We start from the raw sequence: 23,071 nt of genomic DNA on the forward strand, positions 1-23,071 counted from the left end.
ATTGGGAGGAAAATGTCATAATTTATTGGGGGTAGGGGATAAAAGTGATAAAGGGAGGAGGGCCCAAGCCAGAGGGAGGGAGGGAGGAGGGCAGTGAAGGAGCAGCAAAGATTGTCATTTATTGGCCAGCTTGCAAGCTACAGTGATTATTGTTGGTCATCTATCCACACATTCTACTATCACATTGCCTCACAAAAAGTACTATGAGAAGAAATGCATAGGTATAGAAACCCGTGATTGTAAAGCTTGATAACTACTACATCCAAAACTGTTTCATGAGAACTTAATGTACTCAGTAGCTACCAAATGCTATGAGTAACTCATACTTGACAGCAGGAAGTGCTTTGGAATGGAAACAAGTGCACATTTTTCAATAAATCTTTTCTAAAGTGTAGAAAGCAGCCCTTGAAGATGGCAGCATTATTCTGAAAGAAGACAAAGCTGGCATTTCCCCCCCCCCCCGCAATTGTTCTCTTCTAGTTGACATTTGAAGACATTTTGCCACAAACCCAGAGATAATACTCTTGAGTCTTGAAAAACAGTACTCCTGGCCTCCATGTACTGTAGTTGTCCATTTAAAGAGATCCAAGGTCATGGCCTTCCCCACACTTGACAATGAATTCCACAAGTGTGCTATGCAAAGAAGTTTTTTCTTTTGACTTTTTGAAATGTTCTTCCAATCAGTTCCAGGGATTGTCTTCAGTCCTATTATTTTGGGAGATGGAGGAAAACATATCCCTATTCATTTTCTCCATGCTGTATTTCTCTCTCTCTCTCTATCCCTCTACCTACCTAACCTACCTACTCTCTCTCTCCCTACCTATCTTCTCTCTCTCTCTCTCTCTCTCTCTTTCTCTCTCTCTCTCTCTCCCCCTCCCTCCCTCCCTCCCTCCCTAGTCTCGCTCCCTACTCATTTTCTCCATGCTGTGCATTATTTCATACATCTCAGTCCTATCTCTTCTTCCATGTCTTTCTCCAAAGCTAAGAGTCTAAAACATTCTAGTCTTTTTATTTAGACCCAATCATTTTGGTCCACCCAGAGATCTTACTGGCCCAACCATGTTAATCTTTCACAAAGCATTGAAAGTGTGACTGTTTTCCTAGACATTTGGGTCAAGGGTAGATGAGTTGTGCTATTACTGATTGTGAGTGGGTTACCATACTTTTCGGAGCATAAGACGCACCTTTTTCCCTCAAAAAAGAGGCTGAAAATCTGGGTGCATCTTGAGCAAAAAAATGGGCCGTTTTGGGGGGGGGCAAGCCCCCAGCAGTACTCTATAAGCCTCCTTAAGGCTAGGCATGCAATTTATTTTGGTTTTAAGCTTGTAAGTCCTTATCCACCTGAGTGAAATGGGCAGCTATATAAATCACATAAATAAATAAGTAAATGTAGTAGTAAAAATATGGCCTCTACTCCACATTCTGGTGCATTGATCTCTCTTAAATTTTATAATTAGGCATTTTCAGATGATGGCAATGAATTGTTTGAAAGTTATTTCCCATGCTCTGTGACTCACACTTTGTAAGTCACAGCAAAATACTGGTATCCTGCATAAGCAATGAGCTTCATAATTTAAGACTAAATTTGGTGGTTTTGGTGACATAAATCAATGTGTTCTTTTTTCCAAACCCTCTGTCAAGAAAATATTAGACAATAAATAAAAGAATGTCCTCTCCAGCAAGTTCCTACTTTTGTGAATATGTATACAAGTGTTCCATGCTTTTTAAAAAATAATGTGGAAGTTTGAATTGGAATACTTGTTCACGGATGTATATTAAACAATTAAACTTGAAAGATTGCTTATAAATCTGGACCATTTAAGTTTAATAAAGTTGTTGCTATAATAAATATTTTATATATTTTCCTAATCAACCAAAATGGCCACATGCAACATTTACTAGCATTGCTACTTGGCTTTTGTTTGCTTTATTCTATTTATAGGATTATGACATGAAAGCAAGTAATTTTTGAAAATTGACGTATTTGTTTTTCAATTAAGCATCCAGTCAGATGAGATTGTTTGAAATCAAGAATTGAAGGAATAATGTTGATCTGTAAATAAACTGTAGATCCATCTCCCTCAACTTAGTACCTACTAGAGATACTGAGACTACTGTTGCAGTTCCAGTATATCTGGAAGAGATTAGGCTGAAGATTGCTGAATCCACCTGATTAATATCTGCAATTTAAGCAATACGTTTTCTCTCAAAGGCTGTTTTCCCTCAAGGCTATGTGTGGTAGGTAAGTGAATTTCTTCAAGGCTACAAGGGAGGTGTGCTGAAACAAATGATGGGTCAGGCCACTAACTCTGGATGGTGGTTGTTTTAAACTTTCATCAGCTTTGCTTTCCTTCTAAAATCAACTTCACGATCAGGATGTAAGGAAGGAATGGCTTATTCTTACTATTCATAGAGCTCCTGGTAAAGTTGTTTCCCTCCCTTTCATTTTTTATTTTGAAAAAGTTATTAATTTTTAAAAAAATATAAAATACAAAAAAAGCAGAGAAATTAGAAAAAAAGGGGAACAGAATAACAACAGCAACAAAAATTAGGGAATGCAATTTTTGAAACATGGACAACTTCTAGCCTAAAGTTTGTGCTGTGGCATTGTAGACATTTTGCTAATTTATTGGTTGGTAAACAACTTCTGGTTCGATTCAGAATTGACTTGTGTTTATGAATTTTTCCACTGGGGATGTGAGGGAGGCTTGTTATGGCCTTATTATAATAACTGTAATCAGTAGTGTTTAACTGTTGGACAAAAAATAAACTTAAATCAAAAGCACGCTGTGTGTGCATGCAGACCTTATTTTGCATTATGAGTTATAGCACATTTTCTTAAGCAAATTCCATTTGGAATATATGCTATATATACTTGGATATTATAGACCAGGTAGAATTGTGTTCCAAGTCAAATAACCACAGTTTTTGACAACATCGTAATGTAAGACATTGTGGTGTTCCCTGTAGTAACATCTGTCTGACATATTGGACCTCTTTCCTATACTCTGTGAAACAGTTTTACTTAATGATGCCTTGACTTTAATGTACATAGAAACTCAGAACCCTGGGGAAGATTAAATTAGTACCATTCTCCCTGAGCGTGAGGAGATTCTTGAAAACTACCTCTAGCCTGAAATTGTTTCATCTTTCCTGCTATAGTGAGCAACTGAAAGGATAAAGTATATCTATGAAACACTCTACCAACCTTCTCTAGCTCTGTAGATTTTTAAGAAAAAGCTGGACTTTGAAGATGGTTTAATTGGTTTTCCTTGCTTATTGGGGAGGACTGTGATAGATCCATATGCTTGCTTCCAGTTTCACAGTCCTGTAATTCTGTGTTTCTATAAATGGAAGGTATGTGCTCAGTATCTTACCTGATGCTCCTATATAAAGGAGTGAATAGCTTATACATAGGCCAACTATAAATCAGTGTTTGAACTCTTGATAGGATAGCAGAGAAATGTAAATAAAACGTGTGTTTTTAGCTGATGGCTTTATTGGATTAAACTCCTTCAATATTTTTTATTTCATTTACTTAAAGGTAAAAATCAAATCTTTCTAATAATTCTGTATTCCATTTATTTTAGCTTAGTCCTTCCGATTTTTTTTCTGATTAAATTATTTTCCCCAAGAGAAGGAAAACTGGCATTTTCTTCGGATGCTATTCATTTAATTTATTTCTAATAAAGACGTTGGATAGAATTAAAGAGAATTTTCCTCTTCTCTGGAAGAAAAGAAGATGTCTAAACAAGCTAAAGATATTTTATAACAAGGTGTGTCAGCGATGAGTCAAACCTATTACTGGGTTTATAAAAAAACTCGCTTTTCAGTACTGCTTTCTGATGAAGTGCATTTTTTATGCTTGGCAATAATCTCTATTGTCAGTATAGGTCATGTTTAGAGAGAAACAATAACAAAAACAGGAAAAGAAGAGAGGAAAGCATATAATTTTATGAGCAATATTACACAAACCTTACTTTCCAAATGACCAATGTGGAATTTTTAACTATATTTGAACAAAGAAAAATAGTATTTACTGTGATTTATTGATTTAGACCAAAAGAATAACACACTTATAATTAGCACTGCAAGCTGGTTTTTAAGTAAAATTCTAATGGACAGTGGATGTCAGTTACATTTTGCATACTTATTATTTGTGGTGCATTGAATTTCTTCTTAAATGGACCATATGTAGCCCAGAGCTTGAGACTCATTTTAAATGTCATGTCTTAAATCTTTATATGCCAAAAGAGAACAAAGTCACAGAGCAGACCTGTTAGAATAACTGGGATTCCTTTTAGTTCTTGCCTTGACAAGTCAGAGTTGGAAGCCACAGTGTGTTCTTGATAAGAAGCCAGGGGTCCTGATTTAGTCATCAACAAAGCAAACTTTTGAAATTCCATAGTTTGTTTAATAACCCTGTCTGGAGGGTTATTAGGTAGACAATCTTGGATTGATTAATCAGCAATGCACCACTGTGCCCTTACTTGTGCTAAGGCAGAAATCTAGACCTGGTTTAACTGAGGTCAGATGTGGGTAGCTAAGATAATGCTTGATTGATCTTAGGTATGTGGCTGTTTGTAATCTCAGATATTATGCTGAGATTGATAATGTTTAGCATATTTTCACCAACAGTTCTCTTTATTTTTTAAAATAACAATTTTAGACTATGCCATAAAACATTCAGTTCACCTTTAGCTATCAAAGTTATCATTTCGTTCGTCTATGTGTAGAATAAATGGCACTAAATTTTTAATGTGCCTAGGGAGGTTTGGAGGAGTTTGATAATATCTACCATGTGGTTTTGCTGAATCGTTCCAAAATCCTCTTGAATATGTTCTAAACCCTTGGAGAGATGTGGAAAAGAAAGACAAAAGATGTTGCAAATGAAATATTTATAAGTATAATAGAGACGTTGGACTGTTCTCAAATTGTGATTCATGCTGATACTAAGATTTTTATTGCTGCTTAATATTTGAGAACATTTTGTTTAGCCTAGCCACCAAACTATATCATCCCATAAATAACTTGGAAAGAGGGCAAAGGGAATAATGTATGTAAAAGCTTGTTCAACAACAACAAAAAGCTTAGAACAAATTAGATTTGGATGAAAACAGTTGGACAAAAAAGGCGATGAGATGCTTTTTCTCAACTCTGCTCCCCCCCCCCTTCCCCCAGCTCCAGCTATTTCTGTCATCCCTCACTGGACACAATAATTTAATCTTCCAAATATAAATTTATGACTGATAAATGAGGCTTCTCCACTCCCACTCTAGTAGCTATGCTGGCTGAGGTTCCACACCAAAAAAACAGCCACGTGTGAGAGTGTTGCAAGATCAGAGTGATTAAAATGGTTCACCTTGGGTCCAAAGTTCATGAAATGGTATTGCTTTCTTACTCTTGTTGATGGGTAGCATGGTTTAATAGAGAATCAGGTTGTGAAAATACAACTTAGCTACTGCTACCCAATAGCAGTAATGTATTTCACAAAAATTATAATGTTTAGCATAATATGAGCCTGATGCATAATATTGATAACCTGCTTAGACTTCCCTTACATATTATGTCTCTTTAACTGAAACTGATGAGTGATTCCAGGGGGAAAATGTCTGAGAATGACAGGATTCTTCTATTCCATGCATAACTTTCATTTCAGTCTCCTTGAGATTTCATTCCGTGGCAATTCCATGCAGGTAAAAACTTCACAGACATTTCATGTTGAGTACATTTTTCTTTCTAGCTTTTCACTTCACCATGTTTCTCCTGGGATACCACAGCTTTCCTTGCCCATGACTCCTCGTATAGGATAGTCACTTGATTTTTTAGGGTAACCACCTTGAATATTTACCAAGTTCAGTATGCAAGCTATTCCTCAAGGATGTGGGTGGTGAGTTGACAAATCCTGTACTTTCGAAAGAGATCTTCTCCTTTGAGAACATTTAACTAACATCAATTTCAAGCACTCCCTTATGGCAGTTTGGGACAAAGCATAATATTTATTGACAGTATAAGAGCTTTATGGTTTATGATTTTGCCCAGGCTTGGTTGATTGAATCCAAATGGTCACTTTTCCATTAGTAAACATTTCAAGGTATAATGCAATAATTGTCAGTTGTCTTAGTGTTGTCAGCTCCTAGGTACATCTTGTTTTTTATTTGTACTGGTTTTTGTATTATGTGTGAACCACTCAGAGTCACATGGAATTGGGCAATGACCAGTTTGGTGCATACTACATGCATAAGCAGTTTTTCATCTGATTTGCGGCGTGCCTTTAAAATCGCCTGGAAGAATTAAGATTGCAATAGATTGTGAAATCAGGAGTTCCAGATTAAGACAGTGGGAGTATGGGTGAAACAAGAATCCCACAAATGAGGAAATAGCCAGTTCCCCAAGCTTTGTGCAGTTCTGAAGTCACAAAACAAACACTATGTCACAGATAAACTGAAATAAAATTGTTTTGGCTGCCAGAAGAAGGTACTGTGAGTACATGGCAACACAGTGCTGATGCCATTTTGGCATAAAGGTTCATGTTGAAGGTCTATATGTGATAACAAACAAAATGGAAACTGCACTTCCCCCCCCCCCTCGACATCTTTTGGACAGGAGTAGGGTCAAACAAGAGAACTGCAACCTAGGGATACCCCAATGTTCCATCCTCTCTCAGCTGAGGACCTCAACCTTCTATCTCTTTAACAATGGACCTCCTAGTTCTGCTGCCCTCCTGAAAGGCCCTTTATGGCTAATAATAGAACTCACTCCATATACCCTCACAAAGACCTACCTAGTTTCCCCAAACTGTCCAGCAAATTTTCTGACTTGTAGACCTCAACTTCTATAAAACTTCTTTGCTTTACTGAATATACTTTTTAATTAACTCTTTTGAAAGATTAAGACCTAATACCTGTAAAATGAGGAAGAAAAAAGAAAAAAAGCAAAGAGAAAGAAAAAAAAGAAAAATATTTAAGAAAAATAAGAAAAGAAAAAAGATATAAAGTGGCTTATGATATTGTTCATGGCAGCTATATTATATATTTTAACATCTCTCTAAAGTTAAATCATAATACTCTTCTTTGTAGTCTAATTAGCAAAGCCATAAATCATGTTCATTTTTTTCATTTATACACAAAATGTTGATAACACGTTTCAGTTAGTAATAAATATAGATAGTATCTTGCCTCTAATCAAACAAGTCAGTTTCACCAACCACTCTTCCATAATGGGTTGTGTTGAATCTTTACATCTCTGTGCATATAATAATCTCACCACATTAATCATATAATGAAATAATCTAAAAGTCTTGCTTTTCCATTATTCAATCATTGTTATAAAACAGGCGCTCAAAGATCACTGCAGTAAACATGTTTTTTTCTCAGCATTGCATTTCTTACTTCAGCAAAACTCGATAATATCATAATGCTCAAATTGAGCCTATGATTTCAACTATTTATACAGAAACCGTTCAAACTTATTGAGTATAACTCTTCTCTCCTGATTGCTGTGTCACAGTCCCTGCCATATCTTTACACACAACATGGAAGATCTGCAGGAAAATAAGTTGTATGCACAGATCCAAACAGAAACTCTGGATTCTCATTTTGTTGTTGTTATGTGCTGTGAGATTCCCCCCCCCCCTTATTCATGCTGTATGTGATCAGGATGATGTCACCTGTGAGAAGACTCCATTGGACTTGAGTTCACTTTAAACAAAGTCACCTTTGTAACTTGATAATTGACAGGAATGTTTTAACTCCCAGATAATCAATTTCCATGGGTGTTTCACTCCCCCCGCCCCCCGAGAAATACAATTTTAGAGTTTAAGAGCAAGAAGTATTGTCAGACAAACAATATAAGTGTCCTGTGGACAGGGGGACCCATAAATAGAAATAGTGTTGTTAATCACTATTATCTACTGATCTTTTTATAACTAGTCATTGAAAGGTAAGATTAACTCCATCTTCTGAAAGATTTCTAATAAACTCTATTTGGTATAAAATCTAAGCACTCAATGAATGCTTTCAATCTCAGCAAGGTTTCATCCATTTATTATTAATTCCTTATGCCAGAGGTTAATGGTCCTAATATTTCAAGGCTGCCAGAGGAAAACAATTTTATACCTTGCAGTTGTGTATAGAGAAATTTAAGAATAGCACCTCTGAGGTTGCGTCCAATAATAGGAGTGAAAACAAATTGTTTAATCATCAGTCTATAGCAGCGGTCCCCAAACCTGGCAACTTTAAGACTTGTGGACTTCAACTCCCAGAATTCTCTAAAATTTGAAGACCTCTGGTATATAGGCACTTGCATAAGGAATGCAGGCTTTAAGCGAGATACCATATGGGGAAGAAGAACTAATAAAACCTTGGATAAGAATGGAAGAAATAGCAGCTGGCCCAAGATGCATATTCCATAGTTGGAGTACATTTTTGAGAATCTAAACAGCTCTAAACTTGCCGTTAACTTAATTTAGCATGCTGTGTTTTATTTAGGCAGTGGCTGATGTAGGACAACAGAAGCATATGAGAAAAATAGTTTTTGAAAGGCTATGAGAAGAGGTGTTAAGTGGGGAAAGTACAAGAGGTTTTATTCTGTTGTTCTATTGGTGTGATACCTGGCTTAGCATAATCATTGAAAGCTATATATATCAAATTAAATTGTAATGAATAAGATAGTATATGCACTTACATTGCGGAATGAATTGTATGGACCAAAACTTTGGATGTGACATTTCACAATCAAAATATGGTGAAAGGTTGGTGCTAATCGAAGGACCTTCTTGGATATGTTTTTTTTAAAATGAGGACAGTTACGATGCAATAATTAGATGAGGCCTTTGTTTTTGAAATACTTCTATGGAAGGAGATTGAAAATAATATCCAGACTGTTTATGTCATGGCCCTGTCGAGGCGGAGGAGGAGTGGAAGCCTGGGCTGACAGAAGGGGATGGCGCAGTCCCTATGGCCCATGAGGAACAACCTGGGGATGGGAACGAGGCAGTCCTAGGTCCTCAGAAAAGTAGGCAGGGAGGAAGACAGAGTGCAGGGCGGAAGAGATGGTGCTCCAGAGACAAGCAAATGCCTCCCCCTCTAGATCGTTGAGGGTGGAGAATTGAGAGGAGGCAGAGTCAGTGCAGGACGAACTGACCACTCGGGAGGAGGGCACCCCATCCCTCTTCATGAGGTTCACCTGAAGAGTAGAATTTAAGGAGACTGTTGAAGAGGACCTTCTGCCAGGAACAAGTGTTTGTTTCAGATACACTCCCCTGGCTTTGAGGATTGCTTTTGCCTTGCTTGGAGGACTATTCTTGTGTTGCCCTAGCCTTGAAAACTTTGCCCTTGGGACTGCTTTTGCGTTGGACATCCCCTTGTTTTATGGCCTGTTGTTTGTCTTGCCTAGCCCTGAAGATTTTGCCTTAGAAACTGCCTTTGTCTTATACCTGGATTTTTGTCTTGTGCACTTGCCGGATAATCTATGGGCTGTTGTTTTGGGAACTGAGCCTTATTGTTTGATGGAGGGGCATTTGTTTAACCATTCCCAAGAGTAATAGAGAACTTTCTGGAGGCCTGACTAACCATGACAACCTGGATCATAACAGTTTATATCTTTTCATTGATAATTTTTTATAATTCAGTATTCATACATCATCCATGTATCACTGGCACTTGCTATAACCTCCTCTTTTATCCTAGAGCAGGCTTTAATTGCTAACAAATATGACTTCCCACTAGAGGCTGGAGTGATGAAAAAAATGGGCAGGGCCATGCCTTGTGCCTAGGTCAACTTTGTTGGTCCTTTTTCATTTTTCTTAAGGGAGGGAGGAAGCTTGCTTTTCTTAGAGCAAACAGTAATCTGTGTTTTTTAAGTGAAGTAATATCTTGTAAAACTTGGCTGATCTCCAAAGAACTAAATATCAGACCACCCTAGTACTTGGGTTGTACTTAGTATTTGGAAGACCATCAAAAAATCTGAGGATTGTAAATTAAACTGCAAGATCCATAAAACATCTCAGAAGGTAACAGCCAATCACTTCCATATTATCGCCCCAAAATTCCAAAAACATTACCCCACTTTAGAGATAGCACTATATTTCATATGATTTCCAATGTAACACTGATTTTTACAATTACAGAGTAAGATGTTTGGCAACACAGTTGAATGGGGATCAGTAGGCCACAAAATGGTCCCCCTTATTCTCACATGGATTTCTTTTTGGAGCTTTCTCATGATGCCTCAATGTATATAACTTTCCATCCACCAAATATCTTTTCAGGTGATTTGTGTAAGGAGATCTTTTGTATGGCAGAAAATGCTGGCGTTTGAAGGACAGTATTAAAATACTACCCCCGATCTCCCATTAAGAAAATATACCAATATCGAGGTTAATAAGGCCTAAATCTTTACCATTTCCTTATACAAATAATTATGCTGGTAGCCTTCTCCCTCTAGAATATAGATTAGTTTGGCAATTTGTGTTTCAACTTTCTCCATTGTATGTATGGGATCTGATAGGACAAACATGAATTCGTTAAGAAGGAAAATTACGTTAATAAATTGAAGTAGTGCGTCAAAGGCAAAACTAACAGTGAACTTTTATTTCATTCTATAGTAATGTGTAAATTAGCTTGAGGGAGAGAAAGAGAATGACTGAGTTCAGAATATAAATGGCAGAATTCAGAGAATATGAATGCTAGAGTTTGTTTTTGCTCTGAAAACAACCTTAATGCAAACTTTAACATACAACAAAAATAATCTTTCTAAGGAATGGTTTGGAGAAAAGGATGTTTTTATTTGATGTGACCTGTTAAGATATAAAATTTGGGTGTGCATATGTTTAATTAGGGTGTGCTTAAATGTTTAAACTTCCTGGGTGCATGTCAGCCTTTGGCTGTGGTCTAAAATAGTTTTATGATTCCAGGCCATCTTTGTTCTATTTTCTGATTTAGTTCTTTTAAGTAAAGTTTATCCTGCACAAAAGAATGATAGAATCCTTCATATTTGAAATGTTAAAGTACATACCAGCTATCAAATTGTTTCATTTCCAAATGCATGCTTCAAAAAAAAAAAAAAAACTTGCGTCAAAATGAGTCCCAGCACTGTCATTAGTTCATTGCAGCTGATTATGACAATTTTATTCTGTGATTTAGAATTTAAAAACTCTTAATTTCAACAACAAAAAAACAGTTATTCTTTCCAAACCAGGGTAAATTACCCAAAATAGTATTAATAGTTGTTTTTCTTTGAGTAACAACACACATAGGCATTACCTACTGACAACAAGGACATTTAAATTCACTTGAAGGGTTTTACCTACATTGGGTGGAAAGAACTTCTGATAAGCAGTTTTAGGTAATGAAAAGGTTTGAGAAGCACTGCTTTAGAATGCATAGCAAAATAGAGTTATCCCTTTAATTTAACCGGGATGAGGTGCTGTTTTGCTCTTTTCAATGGAAATGCTCTCCTGTTCACATGAAGGAATAGCAAATCTTCATAGTTTGTCCTTATATCATGCAGACCAGGAAATGGACTAATGCAAAACAAATCCAAGAAAGCACCTAACTGAATAGAGTCCATGAGTCCACTGCACTTTGTCTATAAATGTAATAAGTAACTTCAATATAATAATGAAGTGCAGTGTAATAAGTTGCAATAAATTACTTCAAATATTTTAGTTCAAGGTAATCATCACCTCCCAGTACATTCAAGGTGTTAAGTTGAATATAAAGGAAGTTGAAACTGTGGAGGGGAAAATATATTTGTGTACATCATGTTCAATGTGATATGCAAAAATAGGAAAAGTGGCCATGTCGATGTTGATTATTTTGAATTATCCTTAGTTGAAACAAACCAATTTCAAATTATAGTTTTTCATTATTGTTTTAACAAATGATATGAGATATTTTCTCTATTTTATATTTTGAATGCAATATGAAATCAGAAGGAAAATGTTTGATCTCTTAACATTTCAAAAGCAGGTAAATCAATACTGCAACAAATAATAGTTTACCACTTTGTCCCAACTAGTACAATGAACTAATTATTATATTTCTAAATTAGAAATAAAGAATATTTAGATGATCTTTTTCTTTTTTTGGTATACAAGGTTAAAATATAGGATCAAGAAAAAAAATACAATACAAATACAGAAACAGAAACAAGGAAAAAAGTACATAAAATGTACATAAAGAAAAAAGTACATAAAATATAGACAAATGTCTTCCCTGGTTGAACACTGATAAATATAGTTTCAGCAGCAAGAATTGTCCTGTCCCTCCTAAAACAAGTCCACAATCTATAAATGTCTACATCTATATTCGCAACATTGCTATATAACATTACGATATCACAATCACATGCCCACTGCAGTGAAAGAAGAAGTATTTTGAAGCACCAAAATAAAACAATAAAAGTTGATTGTAGGCAAGTAAACGGATATAAGTTAGCACCCAGCCAAGGTAGAAATCAAAAGTGGTGTTAAAAACAGAAGGTGCACTTAAAATACAAGCAGTTGCAGGAAAAGATGGACACTCAACTATTCTTGCTCTTACCGAGAATTGAAATCCTCCAGATTTCTCTCTCCAGGCAAGTACATGGTAGTCTGGGGTTGTTGAGGGTCATTAACGTTACTCCCATTAAAATCTGGAGAACTTGCTGCCCAAAAACCAACCTTGGCAGCAAAATGAGCAGTTTGTTGGCAGGGAGAAAAAAATGCTCCACCATTGGATAACCATTTGTCTGAAGTGGCATAGGGTTTCCTGCCTAAGCAGAGGGTTGGACTAGAAGACCTCTAAGGTCCCTTCCAACTCTGTTATTCTATTTCTTTTTCAGCGCACCATTTTCTGAGAACTCTCTAGTCTAGAAGATCTTTTTTTCTGAAAAGAATAGGAGTGTAGAGAAGTGATGTTAAAAGCCAGTCATCTCTTTAAAAGATTGTGTTCTTTCTGAAGCAATGACTTAATTTACTATATTTGATGTTTCCATTTATTTGATATTGTTAAAGGGTTCACAGCTTTTCTTTAAAGGGTCTGTGATCTGATCAGATTTTGGAAAGCAAGACCCTTTAAAAAAAAAAGAGTAAGATCCCTCCCTCCTTTATTTGCAGCAAATTGGTCAGAACACATCCTCAGATCTTCCACAAAAAATAATAATTATGCACTTAATCACTGAGTTAAATGTGCCTATGTGTTTCCAAAATATGTTAATAAATAAGATGAAAGGAAGGCAATTAAGAACAAGGCGATCAATTAAGAGTTGGATAGTTGTGCTTCACAGAACAACTGATCAAGAATTCTGTGTGATTTTCTTCTCTCAGAAAAAAAGGGAAAATGTGAGTATTCTGGCTGGAGATGATGGAAGTTATTCCAAACATTTGAAAATTAGGAAATGCTGATCTAAATAAGTAGGCAGGAAAAGAAAATTTGAATGCTGGCAGAACTTTTCCGTCTAAAATAAGTTTGTATTTAATTTTCAGGCCAGCCAGAGCAGTAACGTTGCCAAAAAGGTAAGAGCCCATTTCCAGCTAATGTATTTCTTTTGGTTTTTTTCATGCACTTATCAGCATTAAAAATTATTGGTGATGTCATCTGAACGGAAGGGATAAAGAAAGTTTCATTTTATTTAGAACAGGTGGCCCCTGTGAACGAGCTGTATGCTTTCTTTGTGCTGCCAGGCCTCTGCAAATCCAGAGGCAGCTGGGATACCCGTTTGCTGCCAGGCAGCTGGTGTGCGTTGGAGCCAATTCCCATGTTAAGGTTCATGTATGAAACCTCAGAAGCATCCCCTTCCTACTTGAGTTGAAATGCTTCCCCACCACAATTGGGAAACATATTTTGATCAGTAGCTCAAATTTTCTTGGATTCAATTCAGTTAAACAAGTATCCTTTTTTATAACATGGAGTTTAACAATCTGGCGTGGACCTTCTGGCTCCTCCCCCCAGTTATCCAAAATCATCCAGATTCAGGTGGGAAGTAGTGTCCCTTCATCCTTCTCTTGATTTCATATCCCAAGAGAAACAGGAAATAGGCCTCTAGGGCAATGGACCATAAAGTTGTATAACTGTGATGGTGAACCTATGGTATATGCCATCGCCCCAGGTCAGATCTCTCTGGCGTTTCTTTTGTGAGCTTCTGTTTCCCTGTAAATGATGAAACAGAAGCTCACAAAAGAAAAAGATCTTACCTCTTGCTGCGCTGCTTATGGGAAGCCCCGCCTCCCATCAGCCAGCTGGTCTTCGGGTCTCTGCTGCGCATGCGCACATATCTGCACATGTGAGCGTACATGTTTGCACATGTGAGTGCACATGACTGCATGTGCACATCCGTGCAGGTCCATGCATGTATGTGCATGTCTGCACCTGCGCACATTGACACACGCCTGTGCCTGCATGTGAGCATATACACACATGCGCATACCTTTCAGTTTGGGCATGCGTACACACAGAGTTTGGGCACTCGGTGTCCAAAAGGTTCGTCATCACTGTCCTAGAATGATCTGAGATGGACTCTTCAGGGACTCTTCTTTTCTTCCAAAACAAGAAAGGATTTTTATACTCACTTTTCTGGAAAAAAACTAACTGGATACAATCCTTTCTATTCTCTAATTTCCAGTAGATACTTTAAAACCTTTTGAGATACCAAACACATTATCAGTTAAGCTACTGATGATCTTCGGTTTGCTGGTCTTCTTCAATTTGTCGATTGAACGCTAAACATAATACAACCAATGCAGAAGGGTGGCATGCTGTTTTGTTTTAGAATGGATCCACAGTGTTTCTTTTCACTGAACCCTTGTGCACCTTAATTTATAACTTTTGCAGAAACAATAAATTCTTGCTTTAATATTGCATAGTGTTTAAAGAGATGAATTTGGAAACATTCTGACCAGACCTAATATATGGACTAATGGTAAAAATGAAAAAAAAATCAGTAGTGGGTCTTTAGAGTGATTTCATGTGAAATGTCATGGCTTTTCTGAATCACAGGTGCCAAATGATTTAAGTTAATTATATAGCAATTACCATTAGTGTCCTTCTAGTCAAACAAATAGTGAATAGATTGCAGTAGAAAAGAAAAGAGAGAAAAATCAATCTCTTCTTTTTCATTATACCTGAAGGACTGAAATCTGTATCAACTGTTTAAACATTCTTGCATGAAGAAATGCTGAAGAAGGAAGAAATGGGTGGCAGATGATTGGAAAGTAATATTGGAAATACTGCTCTCCACAAAGTTGGGTACTTTCTAGTTTGAAGAGTAGCGCAATTCAATCCTCTTTAAACAAAGATGATGATTATGATATTTTTAAAACCATCTTAGTCATTAAAAGAAAGAGTATAAATTAACCCCCTGTGTTCTGATTTCTTTTTCTCTGCTAGCACCTTTCTCCTATTCACGTTTGTTTTCCATTTTGTTCTAGCTATGCAGCTCTGATAGCAGACTGGCCTGTGGTGGTTTTAGGCATGTGTACTGTGTTAATTGTGGTGTGTGCATTGGTTGGAATTCTAGTCCCAGATCTTCCAGACTTCTCTGATCCTTTATTGGTGAGTAAACTTTAATATCTTCTGCTGTCAAAGCATTGTGTTGGCACATCCTCCAATCCCCACCCCCTGAAATAAACGATAAAGCTGTAGTAAATTATGGGTGAACATATTGTATTGCTTTCAAATGCAGATGTGTCCAAATCTAGACCCCCACATCTGAATATTTATAAGGTACTTGAGGCCAGATGTCTTCAGCTATATGGGTGTAGCTGCTTAAAGAGCAAACCTTAGAAGAATCCTCTTCCAACAATATCTGTCAGAGTGATTTCAGCTTATTTACAATAGAATTACTGTACATCAGTGCAGTACAGTACAGCAGCACCAGATAGCTTAAATAGTAACTCAATAAATAGAATATTACTTTAAATAATCATTGTTCTATTTAGGCATTATTGAGTGGTGAACAGTTCTGCCTACAATGTGTCTGATTTGTCTTTTCACCCAAACATTAATGGATGCTATTACAAGAGTTTACCAAGGAGGGGTTTTCCTAGTTCAGCAGAGGCTTTCCTATAGCTGGAATCCATCTCTAGTAAGGTCTTAGCACAGAAGCCCTCAAACTTTTTAAACAGGGGGTCAATTCACGGTCCCTCAGACTGTTGGGAGCTGGACCACTAGGTGGGCATGGCTAGGTGGTTATGTGACTGGGTGGGCATGGCTAGGTCGTGTGACTACGTGGCCATAGTCAATTTAACAGTTCATTAAACATTAGCCTCCTGAGTTTTCTGTGCACCTCATTTTTCACCTCCCCTGCCTCCAAAACGTCTGCAGGCCAAAAACTGGTGAAAACGGCCCATTCTTTGGCCTCATGCGGCATCTGTGCGCCCCATTTTTTGCCTCCAGAACATCTCTGCATGCCAAAATTGACCCATTTTTTGGCCAAAAATGGGCTATTTTTGCCCGGTTTTTGGCCTCTTGGGGCATCTCTGTGTCCCATTTTTCACCTCCCTCACCTCCAGAATGTCTCTGCAGGCCACAATTGTTGCCCTTACCTTTCAGTTCCAGCTCACGGGGCTCATGAAGGTAAGGCCAGTGCTCGGCTGAAACGTGGGCAGGGCAATGTGGGTGGGGCAGCCTTGTAGTTCTGTGGGGCCAGATTAATGGCTTCGGCAGGCTGCATGTGGCCTGTGGGCCGTAGATTGAGGACCCATGTCTTAGCACATAGAGTAGGCTTCATGCATATACTGTATGCATGATGGCTCCCCTGCAGTTCAGAAGCCGGTGATGATTATATTGTTCAGAAATCTTCTATATATTGTGTTGGGGGACTCCATAAACAAGAAACAAGTTGCTTGTTTGCAAGCCATGTTATTTGGAAGATGTAGTTAGCCATATATTTTCCACTTTCCAAGAAGATAGTTTGTCATATTTATCTGTAAGCAGTTAATACATAGTATAAATTGCTGTCCTGATATTACTGTCTTAATGTTTTTTTACTTGTGTTCAATTATGTCTCCTCTCTTCATTCACTGACTCTTGAGAATTGGGATGCATAGTAACCTGGGAATGCTGTCTAATTCAAGCCGTAGAAGGCTATGTTTCAACTTGTGACATTCTGTCATCAGAATATGAACCAATTTAAGTGTTATCTGTAGAAAAGAAATTTTTAATAAAATGCTTCCATTTTAATTTCTGTCCGTCTGTTCAGTGAAAGAATGGCATGTATTTTTAAAAAATCATAAATATTCTGCTGCAGGGTTTTGAACCAAGAGGAACTGCTATTGGGCAGAGACTGGTCACTTGGAATAACATGGTGAAAAACACAGGCTACAAAGCAACTTTAGCAAACTACCCCTTTAAATATGCAGATGAGCAGGCTAAGAGGTAAAGGCTTTTCAATCAAATTATCAGTTATTGGTGCTCAGTGCCACTTATTGAAATAACCAGTCCTCCCAAGTGTTTGAATAACAAATGTTTAATAAATATTTTTTCTGCCTGCCCCCAAAATAAACAGAATTTGCATTTTACATCTGCCTCTTTTATTTGTAAGTTAATAATGGGATGTTGCAGAAGAGATGTTTTGGAACATGCAGAAGCAAAAGTGCAGCATCTGTTTCTGATTACTTAAACTATCTGATCCTGAAAACAGGCAAGGTTACATAGCAGGGAATTCTGTGTTAATATTCAAGTCTGAAACTTTGCACAACCTTAGTAAACAATTACCATAGATCGAGAAAGTCTACAGACTTTGTGATTTTTTGTCTGTGATTGGGTGATTTACGTGTTATAATTTTTAAGTGTGGCTGTCATTGGCATTGCTATTAATCCTCCTGTACTTTGTTTTTGCCATTTTGTAATGTCAACTTTTTCTTTGAAATTTTATAATAATTGAATGACTACTCGTTCCATTTTATAATAAATTTGAATGCAACCTGAATTAGTGCTTTATCTTTTGATTTAGGATAACCTTCTCCAGTGAGACAGCTTTCCAGAACTCCTCAGTCTGCATTTTGTCTGCTTGCTTTTCTCTGATTTAGTACTTCTAAAATCTGTGTATTGTTGGAATAAGAATTACTACTTGAAATTTATCATCTCTTTTAAAAATTGTTCTCGATAGTCATCGAGATGGCAGATGGTCTGACGATCACTATGAAAGGGAGAAGAGGGAGGCTGACTGGAATTTCCAGAAGGACAGCTTTTTCTGTGACATTCCAAGTGAGTTGATTAATATTTCAGCTGTAAAATAAAATTACCTTTATATTTGCAAGCATGACAAATTTGACTGAATAAATCTCTTTATTTGCAATTTTTCATTTCCCAGGAATTGGCCTTTTATGCCTGAGAAACTGAATGCTGGCCTCTATGGCCTAAGCTAAATGCATTTCAGTATTAAGATTGTAATAATACCATTTGTGTAGTGGCAACCATCTGCTAAGGACACTTTAATTTGGATCCCTGCATCTAGCAGGGGATTGGTCTAAATGGCCTTTGCCACCACTAAGATCTTTTGCCTTTCCTTTTTTTAATCATAAGTGGGACAAAAATGATAGGTTTCCGCTTGTTTATAACATTTAGACTCCTGGGAGAAACAATGTTGCTCACGATTGTTAGAAATAAACAAGAGATTTGTTGCATTTATATGCATTCATTCTCTTGTCAAAAAGTATAGAGAATGTTTTAGAAAAATATTTTTAAGGGACGAATGAACACATGATGCTCTCTCTCAATTTTAGATTCCTATAATCCTACAAGCTACATTAGGCTAAAAATTGGTTGCTACATAGCAGTCCTGTGGCCTACTCTTCTATCTGCCCCGTTGTATTGAGTTCCATTAATTCCAGAGTTCTGTCATGTCTGTGATCTTCACAATATATTAACCACAATTTCAGGTGATCGTTACTCCCGAGTGGTGTTTGCATCAGCAAGTGGAGATGACTTGTGGAATTTACCAGCCATAAAGTCAATGTGCAGTGTGGAAAATATGCGGGTAGGTAAAAGTATTAACTTCAGTGTGGTGGAATGTACATTTGAAATGTTGATCTCTTGTCTTAATCATTACTCAGCTGCTGACATGCTGCAGAGTAAGCTGCTGGCAAGCATGTAATACTACTGCCTGATATTTCTTTGCAGACCCCCTTTCAGTCCCAACAATGCCATCCGTTCCTTTTGGGATTGATTCCCCAGATTTGTTAGATAGATTTGTTTGGGGCAATGCTGATGTAGGAACAAGAATTAGTTCAGATTTTCAAAGCAGGATTTCATTCCTCTCCACCTTGTCATCTCTTCTCCAGAACTCAGCCAGAAAAACACTTTGCCTTTTAAAATAGCTCATCTGCATAATTCAGCGTGATTCTCCTGTTGATTGGCTACATCTAAATGGTTGGTAATAAGAACTCAAACATATGTATAGCAATTGATGTGCATATACAAATATGAATCTAAGCTCTGAGAAAGGAAAGTTTTCTTTGCACCCAGAGATGAAAAAAGACAGTCTGGTCTTGATTGATTGGTTCTGAGCAGGAGAAAATGTTTTCCATCATCCAAATAGTTGTAGCTTTTTAAGAATTCCCCAAAGAAACCAGAACGTAAAAAGTAACAGGCTGCTTCAGGGACGTCATGAGTTCTTTTGCCATGTGGTAGATGTTAACTTTGCCCATAGCTGAGACTGAGGTCTGGTTTTAACTAATGGCCTTAACTGATGCAGGATCTGTGTCAAAATGAAAGACCAGCGTTCATGTGTATGTATTTGGAATGATGTCTAAGTCTGACACTCCTTGGGAGCACAGCGACTAATATGCTTCTACAAGGAGCCCCTGTTTGCTAATTCTCAGCAAGCAATTTAGAATATAAGGATGTTGGCAGAATTTGTGGGGAAGAGAAAAAAAGATGATTATGGTAATATTTTGACAGGCCTAGAAAAGAAGCTAATTAAGATGTTGGAGAGGTAATTAATATTTAGTTTCATAGTTCTAGATGAAGGAATCAGTGGGTAAGAGATATAATTTTTATTTGTCCCAGATTTTGCATAATCATCCATGAGTTCACAGATTGGTTGCTATGTTCAGTCAGTTCTTTATCACAGTCATTGATTACAGTGTACATTAATTAAAATGTTATTAAAATGTTCTCAGCTCCTTCTTAATTTTCTACTTTTGAAATAAGATGTTTCAGATTACATTTTATATTATATTAATATCAATTATACTATAGATAATTACTTTGGAAATATTAAAAAATATTGGTTGTTATTGTGGTTTTAATAAAGTTTCCAGAAAGGTCTCAACCAACATTTTTTAATATTTCCAAAGTAATTACATGGAATATTTTTATGCAAGGTGACAGCTGTTAAGATAATTTATTTCTATGTAGAGTATTATTATTGCCCACATATGAAGATACATGACTTCCTTTTAGAAAAATGTATGGTTCTAAAAGGCTCACTTCTTTTTGTTTATTATCTTTTCTATAGTGTTTAAATCATATTGAAGTGTTATGGTCTCTTTCACTGGATGTTATATTTTGAAAAACTGCTGTGCTAAATTGCAAACTTCTGGCTTTTTTAGCTGCTTCCATTTGTATAATAATGAGAAATGTACATCTTCATTAATCTTTGATCTTTATTAGAAGAAGGTCTTCTTGGCTGGAGTCCATATCTCTTTCCAATGCATACTCTTAGTGCTCATAAGTTTGAGGTTTTTTGTACTGAAGTCACTGCTGTCTGTTCCAGTCAAAGCAAGTTGAATTGCTGTAATGGTTTGACTGGTTTCAATTTTACGTTTACTTTAAAGATTTTTCTCTTTCCTCTATTAAAGGGAATTTTGATTATGCATTCTCAACATGACCATAAGAGACAAGAAAAAGACTAAATTGTTAAGCAATTTATTAACTAATCAATATTTAAGCACAGATTGTCTTGGCCATGCTGTATCAACTCCAGCCATCTGGTTTTCTTGTTCTGAGGCTTGTAGCCTGCAACTGATTCACATATGGTACCCACAAAAACTTAATGGTAGTACCATATATAGCATCTCTAATTAGGAATTGAATATTACCTATTTTAAAACACCCTAACCAGTTAGAAATATTTCTTCAGGTTAAGGATAACAGGGTTAGTCCGAAGGGCAACAGAATAAATGGTAGACCAAAGTCTTCTAGAAAGATGGGCGGCCTGCCATTATGAATCTTCTCTTCTGATTCACTAACAAGAAAATATTGAGAGGATTTTGGGAAACATGGATGCATAATTCACATATGAGAGGAATATGTGCTCTAGATTTACAGTACCCTCAAAGCTCTCTGCAGTACACAAGTTTTCTTTGCTAAGCAAATCCATGTGGAATGAATAAGAAATCTGAAAAACATTTCCAAATAATATAAGTGCTGTGTTTTCTTTAGAAGTTCCCAGACAAGTGGAAAACATCCTGCTGATACTTCAAACCCAGCTGGTGCAAATGCCATTTGATCAAGCAATAAAATAGACCCTTGCCATCTTTTCTAAAGGCTGTTTTTAGAAGGCATTTGATAAGTTCCAGGCTAAGTCTGATCTTCCAAGTATGAGCAGTTAATCCATCTTTATCTTCAGTGAAGGTGACTTTAGCAGCAAAGATGGACAGCCTCTAATGTGCTGAAGAATAGCAGATAGAGCATCCTCTCAGCCTGAATTTGAATAATTGAAGCACATAATCTTCTTTTCCTCTGTTGTCTGGGTGACCCTACAGGGCTTACATGCTGCATATTCCTTATAACTCTAAGCTCTGTCATGAAAAACAATCTAGTATTATAGTACTTTTTATTAGGTTGTTCATTTTTTTCTGCTAAGCTTGATTGATATTTTTTATCTAGAAACAGTCAACAGTAACTTAACCTTTTCTTCTTGGAATGTGAGGTGATTTCTTCTTCTAAATTTGTTTAACAATAATAAGGCCATACTAAATCTGATATAATATCCAGGCAGTATTAGTCAAAATCCTATTCATGTATGTATGCACATGCTGTAAAAGAGTTGCAATTGAGAAGCGAGTTTTGCAATGAACAAATTGAAATACACTTGACTTAGAAATGTTTAAGCAGATGTATAATTCAGTTTAAATAAAACTGCTAGTAGTTTTGAGAAGTACGCAGACTATATCAATGTTGGCTTTTTGTTATACATTCCAATCAAGAAGGGAAAATTGGTTAATAAACACCATGAAAGAAATATATTAAAAGTCCATTATATAATATATTGTCAGCCCAATTAATGGAATGCCAAAGCCTTCTAAATGATTTATGTGGGAAGATTTATATAGGAATATTCTTAGGTCTGTTCAAGTTGTTTCTCCCATTTTTGTTCACGTTTCAGTGCTCATGAGGTGGCCCCAGAATGTCCTATGATGTTTATCTTAGTAAAGTAGGGAATGGTGCATAGCCTACTTCTTGCCATGTTTGAAGATATGCAATTTAGTAGAAGAGTCCCATTTGATCAAGTTGACCTTCCGCCTATTGAACTGGGTACAAACAATACAGACAGTACTGACCCTTGAAACAAATGTAGGAGTTAGTTAACTAGGCAGAAGAACCTCTCTAGAGCTTTTCCCTGCAAGATTGAGAATAGAAAATGGCACAAATGCCAATTTCAAAGGCTGAGTGTTTCTGCATATTGGCTACAATTTGGGCAAATTTGTCAGAATTCTCTCTGGAGTTTGACAGCTACAAATTTTAATGAGCTGTGAACCCAGCCTCCAGGCATCTTGAAAGCATTATAGGCTGTTCTTGATTTTGTGCAATAATTATAATCAGTTTTATCTGCTATGTTCATATCAATCGGATTTTTCTTCATAAAATAAAATGAAGAGTTGGTTCAACCCCCAAATGAAGTTTGCTCTTGGATAAGCATAATTAGTCACTATAGTTCTTCATTATACCTGAAGGACAAATCTGTATCAACTGATCTAAACATCTTGTTGTCTTGTCTCGGGGGGTTGGCTGAAATATGTCCATCCTAAAATCCAAGGACTTTGGCATGGAGCATTTGCAGCATGGAGCATTTGCAGCCAGAGACAGAGGACTTGCTCTGCTTACTAGAGACTTGCTGCATATGGTCTATGCTAAAATCCTGC

At 36.7% G+C, this 23,071-nt stretch overlaps 1 protein-coding gene across 1 annotated transcript in view; it reads left to right on the forward strand.

The window, feature by feature from the left end:
- Positions 1 to 23,071, forward strand: part of DISP1 (dispatched RND transporter family member 1) — a 38,881-nt gene that overhangs the window by 11,329 nt on the left and 4,481 nt on the right. Inside the window, exons 2-6 of the mRNA XM_014053237.2 lie at positions 13,469 to 13,498; positions 15,410 to 15,533; positions 17,230 to 17,357; positions 18,091 to 18,188; positions 18,863 to 18,960. Coding sequence (XP_013908712.2) covers positions 13,469 to 13,498; positions 15,410 to 15,533; positions 17,230 to 17,357; positions 18,091 to 18,188; positions 18,863 to 18,960 — 478 coding nt within the window. The remainder of the gene's footprint in view (positions 1 to 13,468; positions 13,499 to 15,409; positions 15,534 to 17,229; positions 17,358 to 18,090; positions 18,189 to 18,862; positions 18,961 to 23,071) is intronic.

This window comes from Thamnophis sirtalis, unplaced genomic scaffold (assembly GCF_051295495.1).
Source record: "Thamnophis sirtalis isolate CommonGarterSnake01/CBP01778 unplaced genomic scaffold, rThaSir2_p1.2 scaffold_6, whole genome shotgun sequence".
Lineage (NCBI taxonomy): Eukaryota > Metazoa > Chordata > Lepidosauria > Squamata > Natricidae > Thamnophis > Thamnophis sirtalis.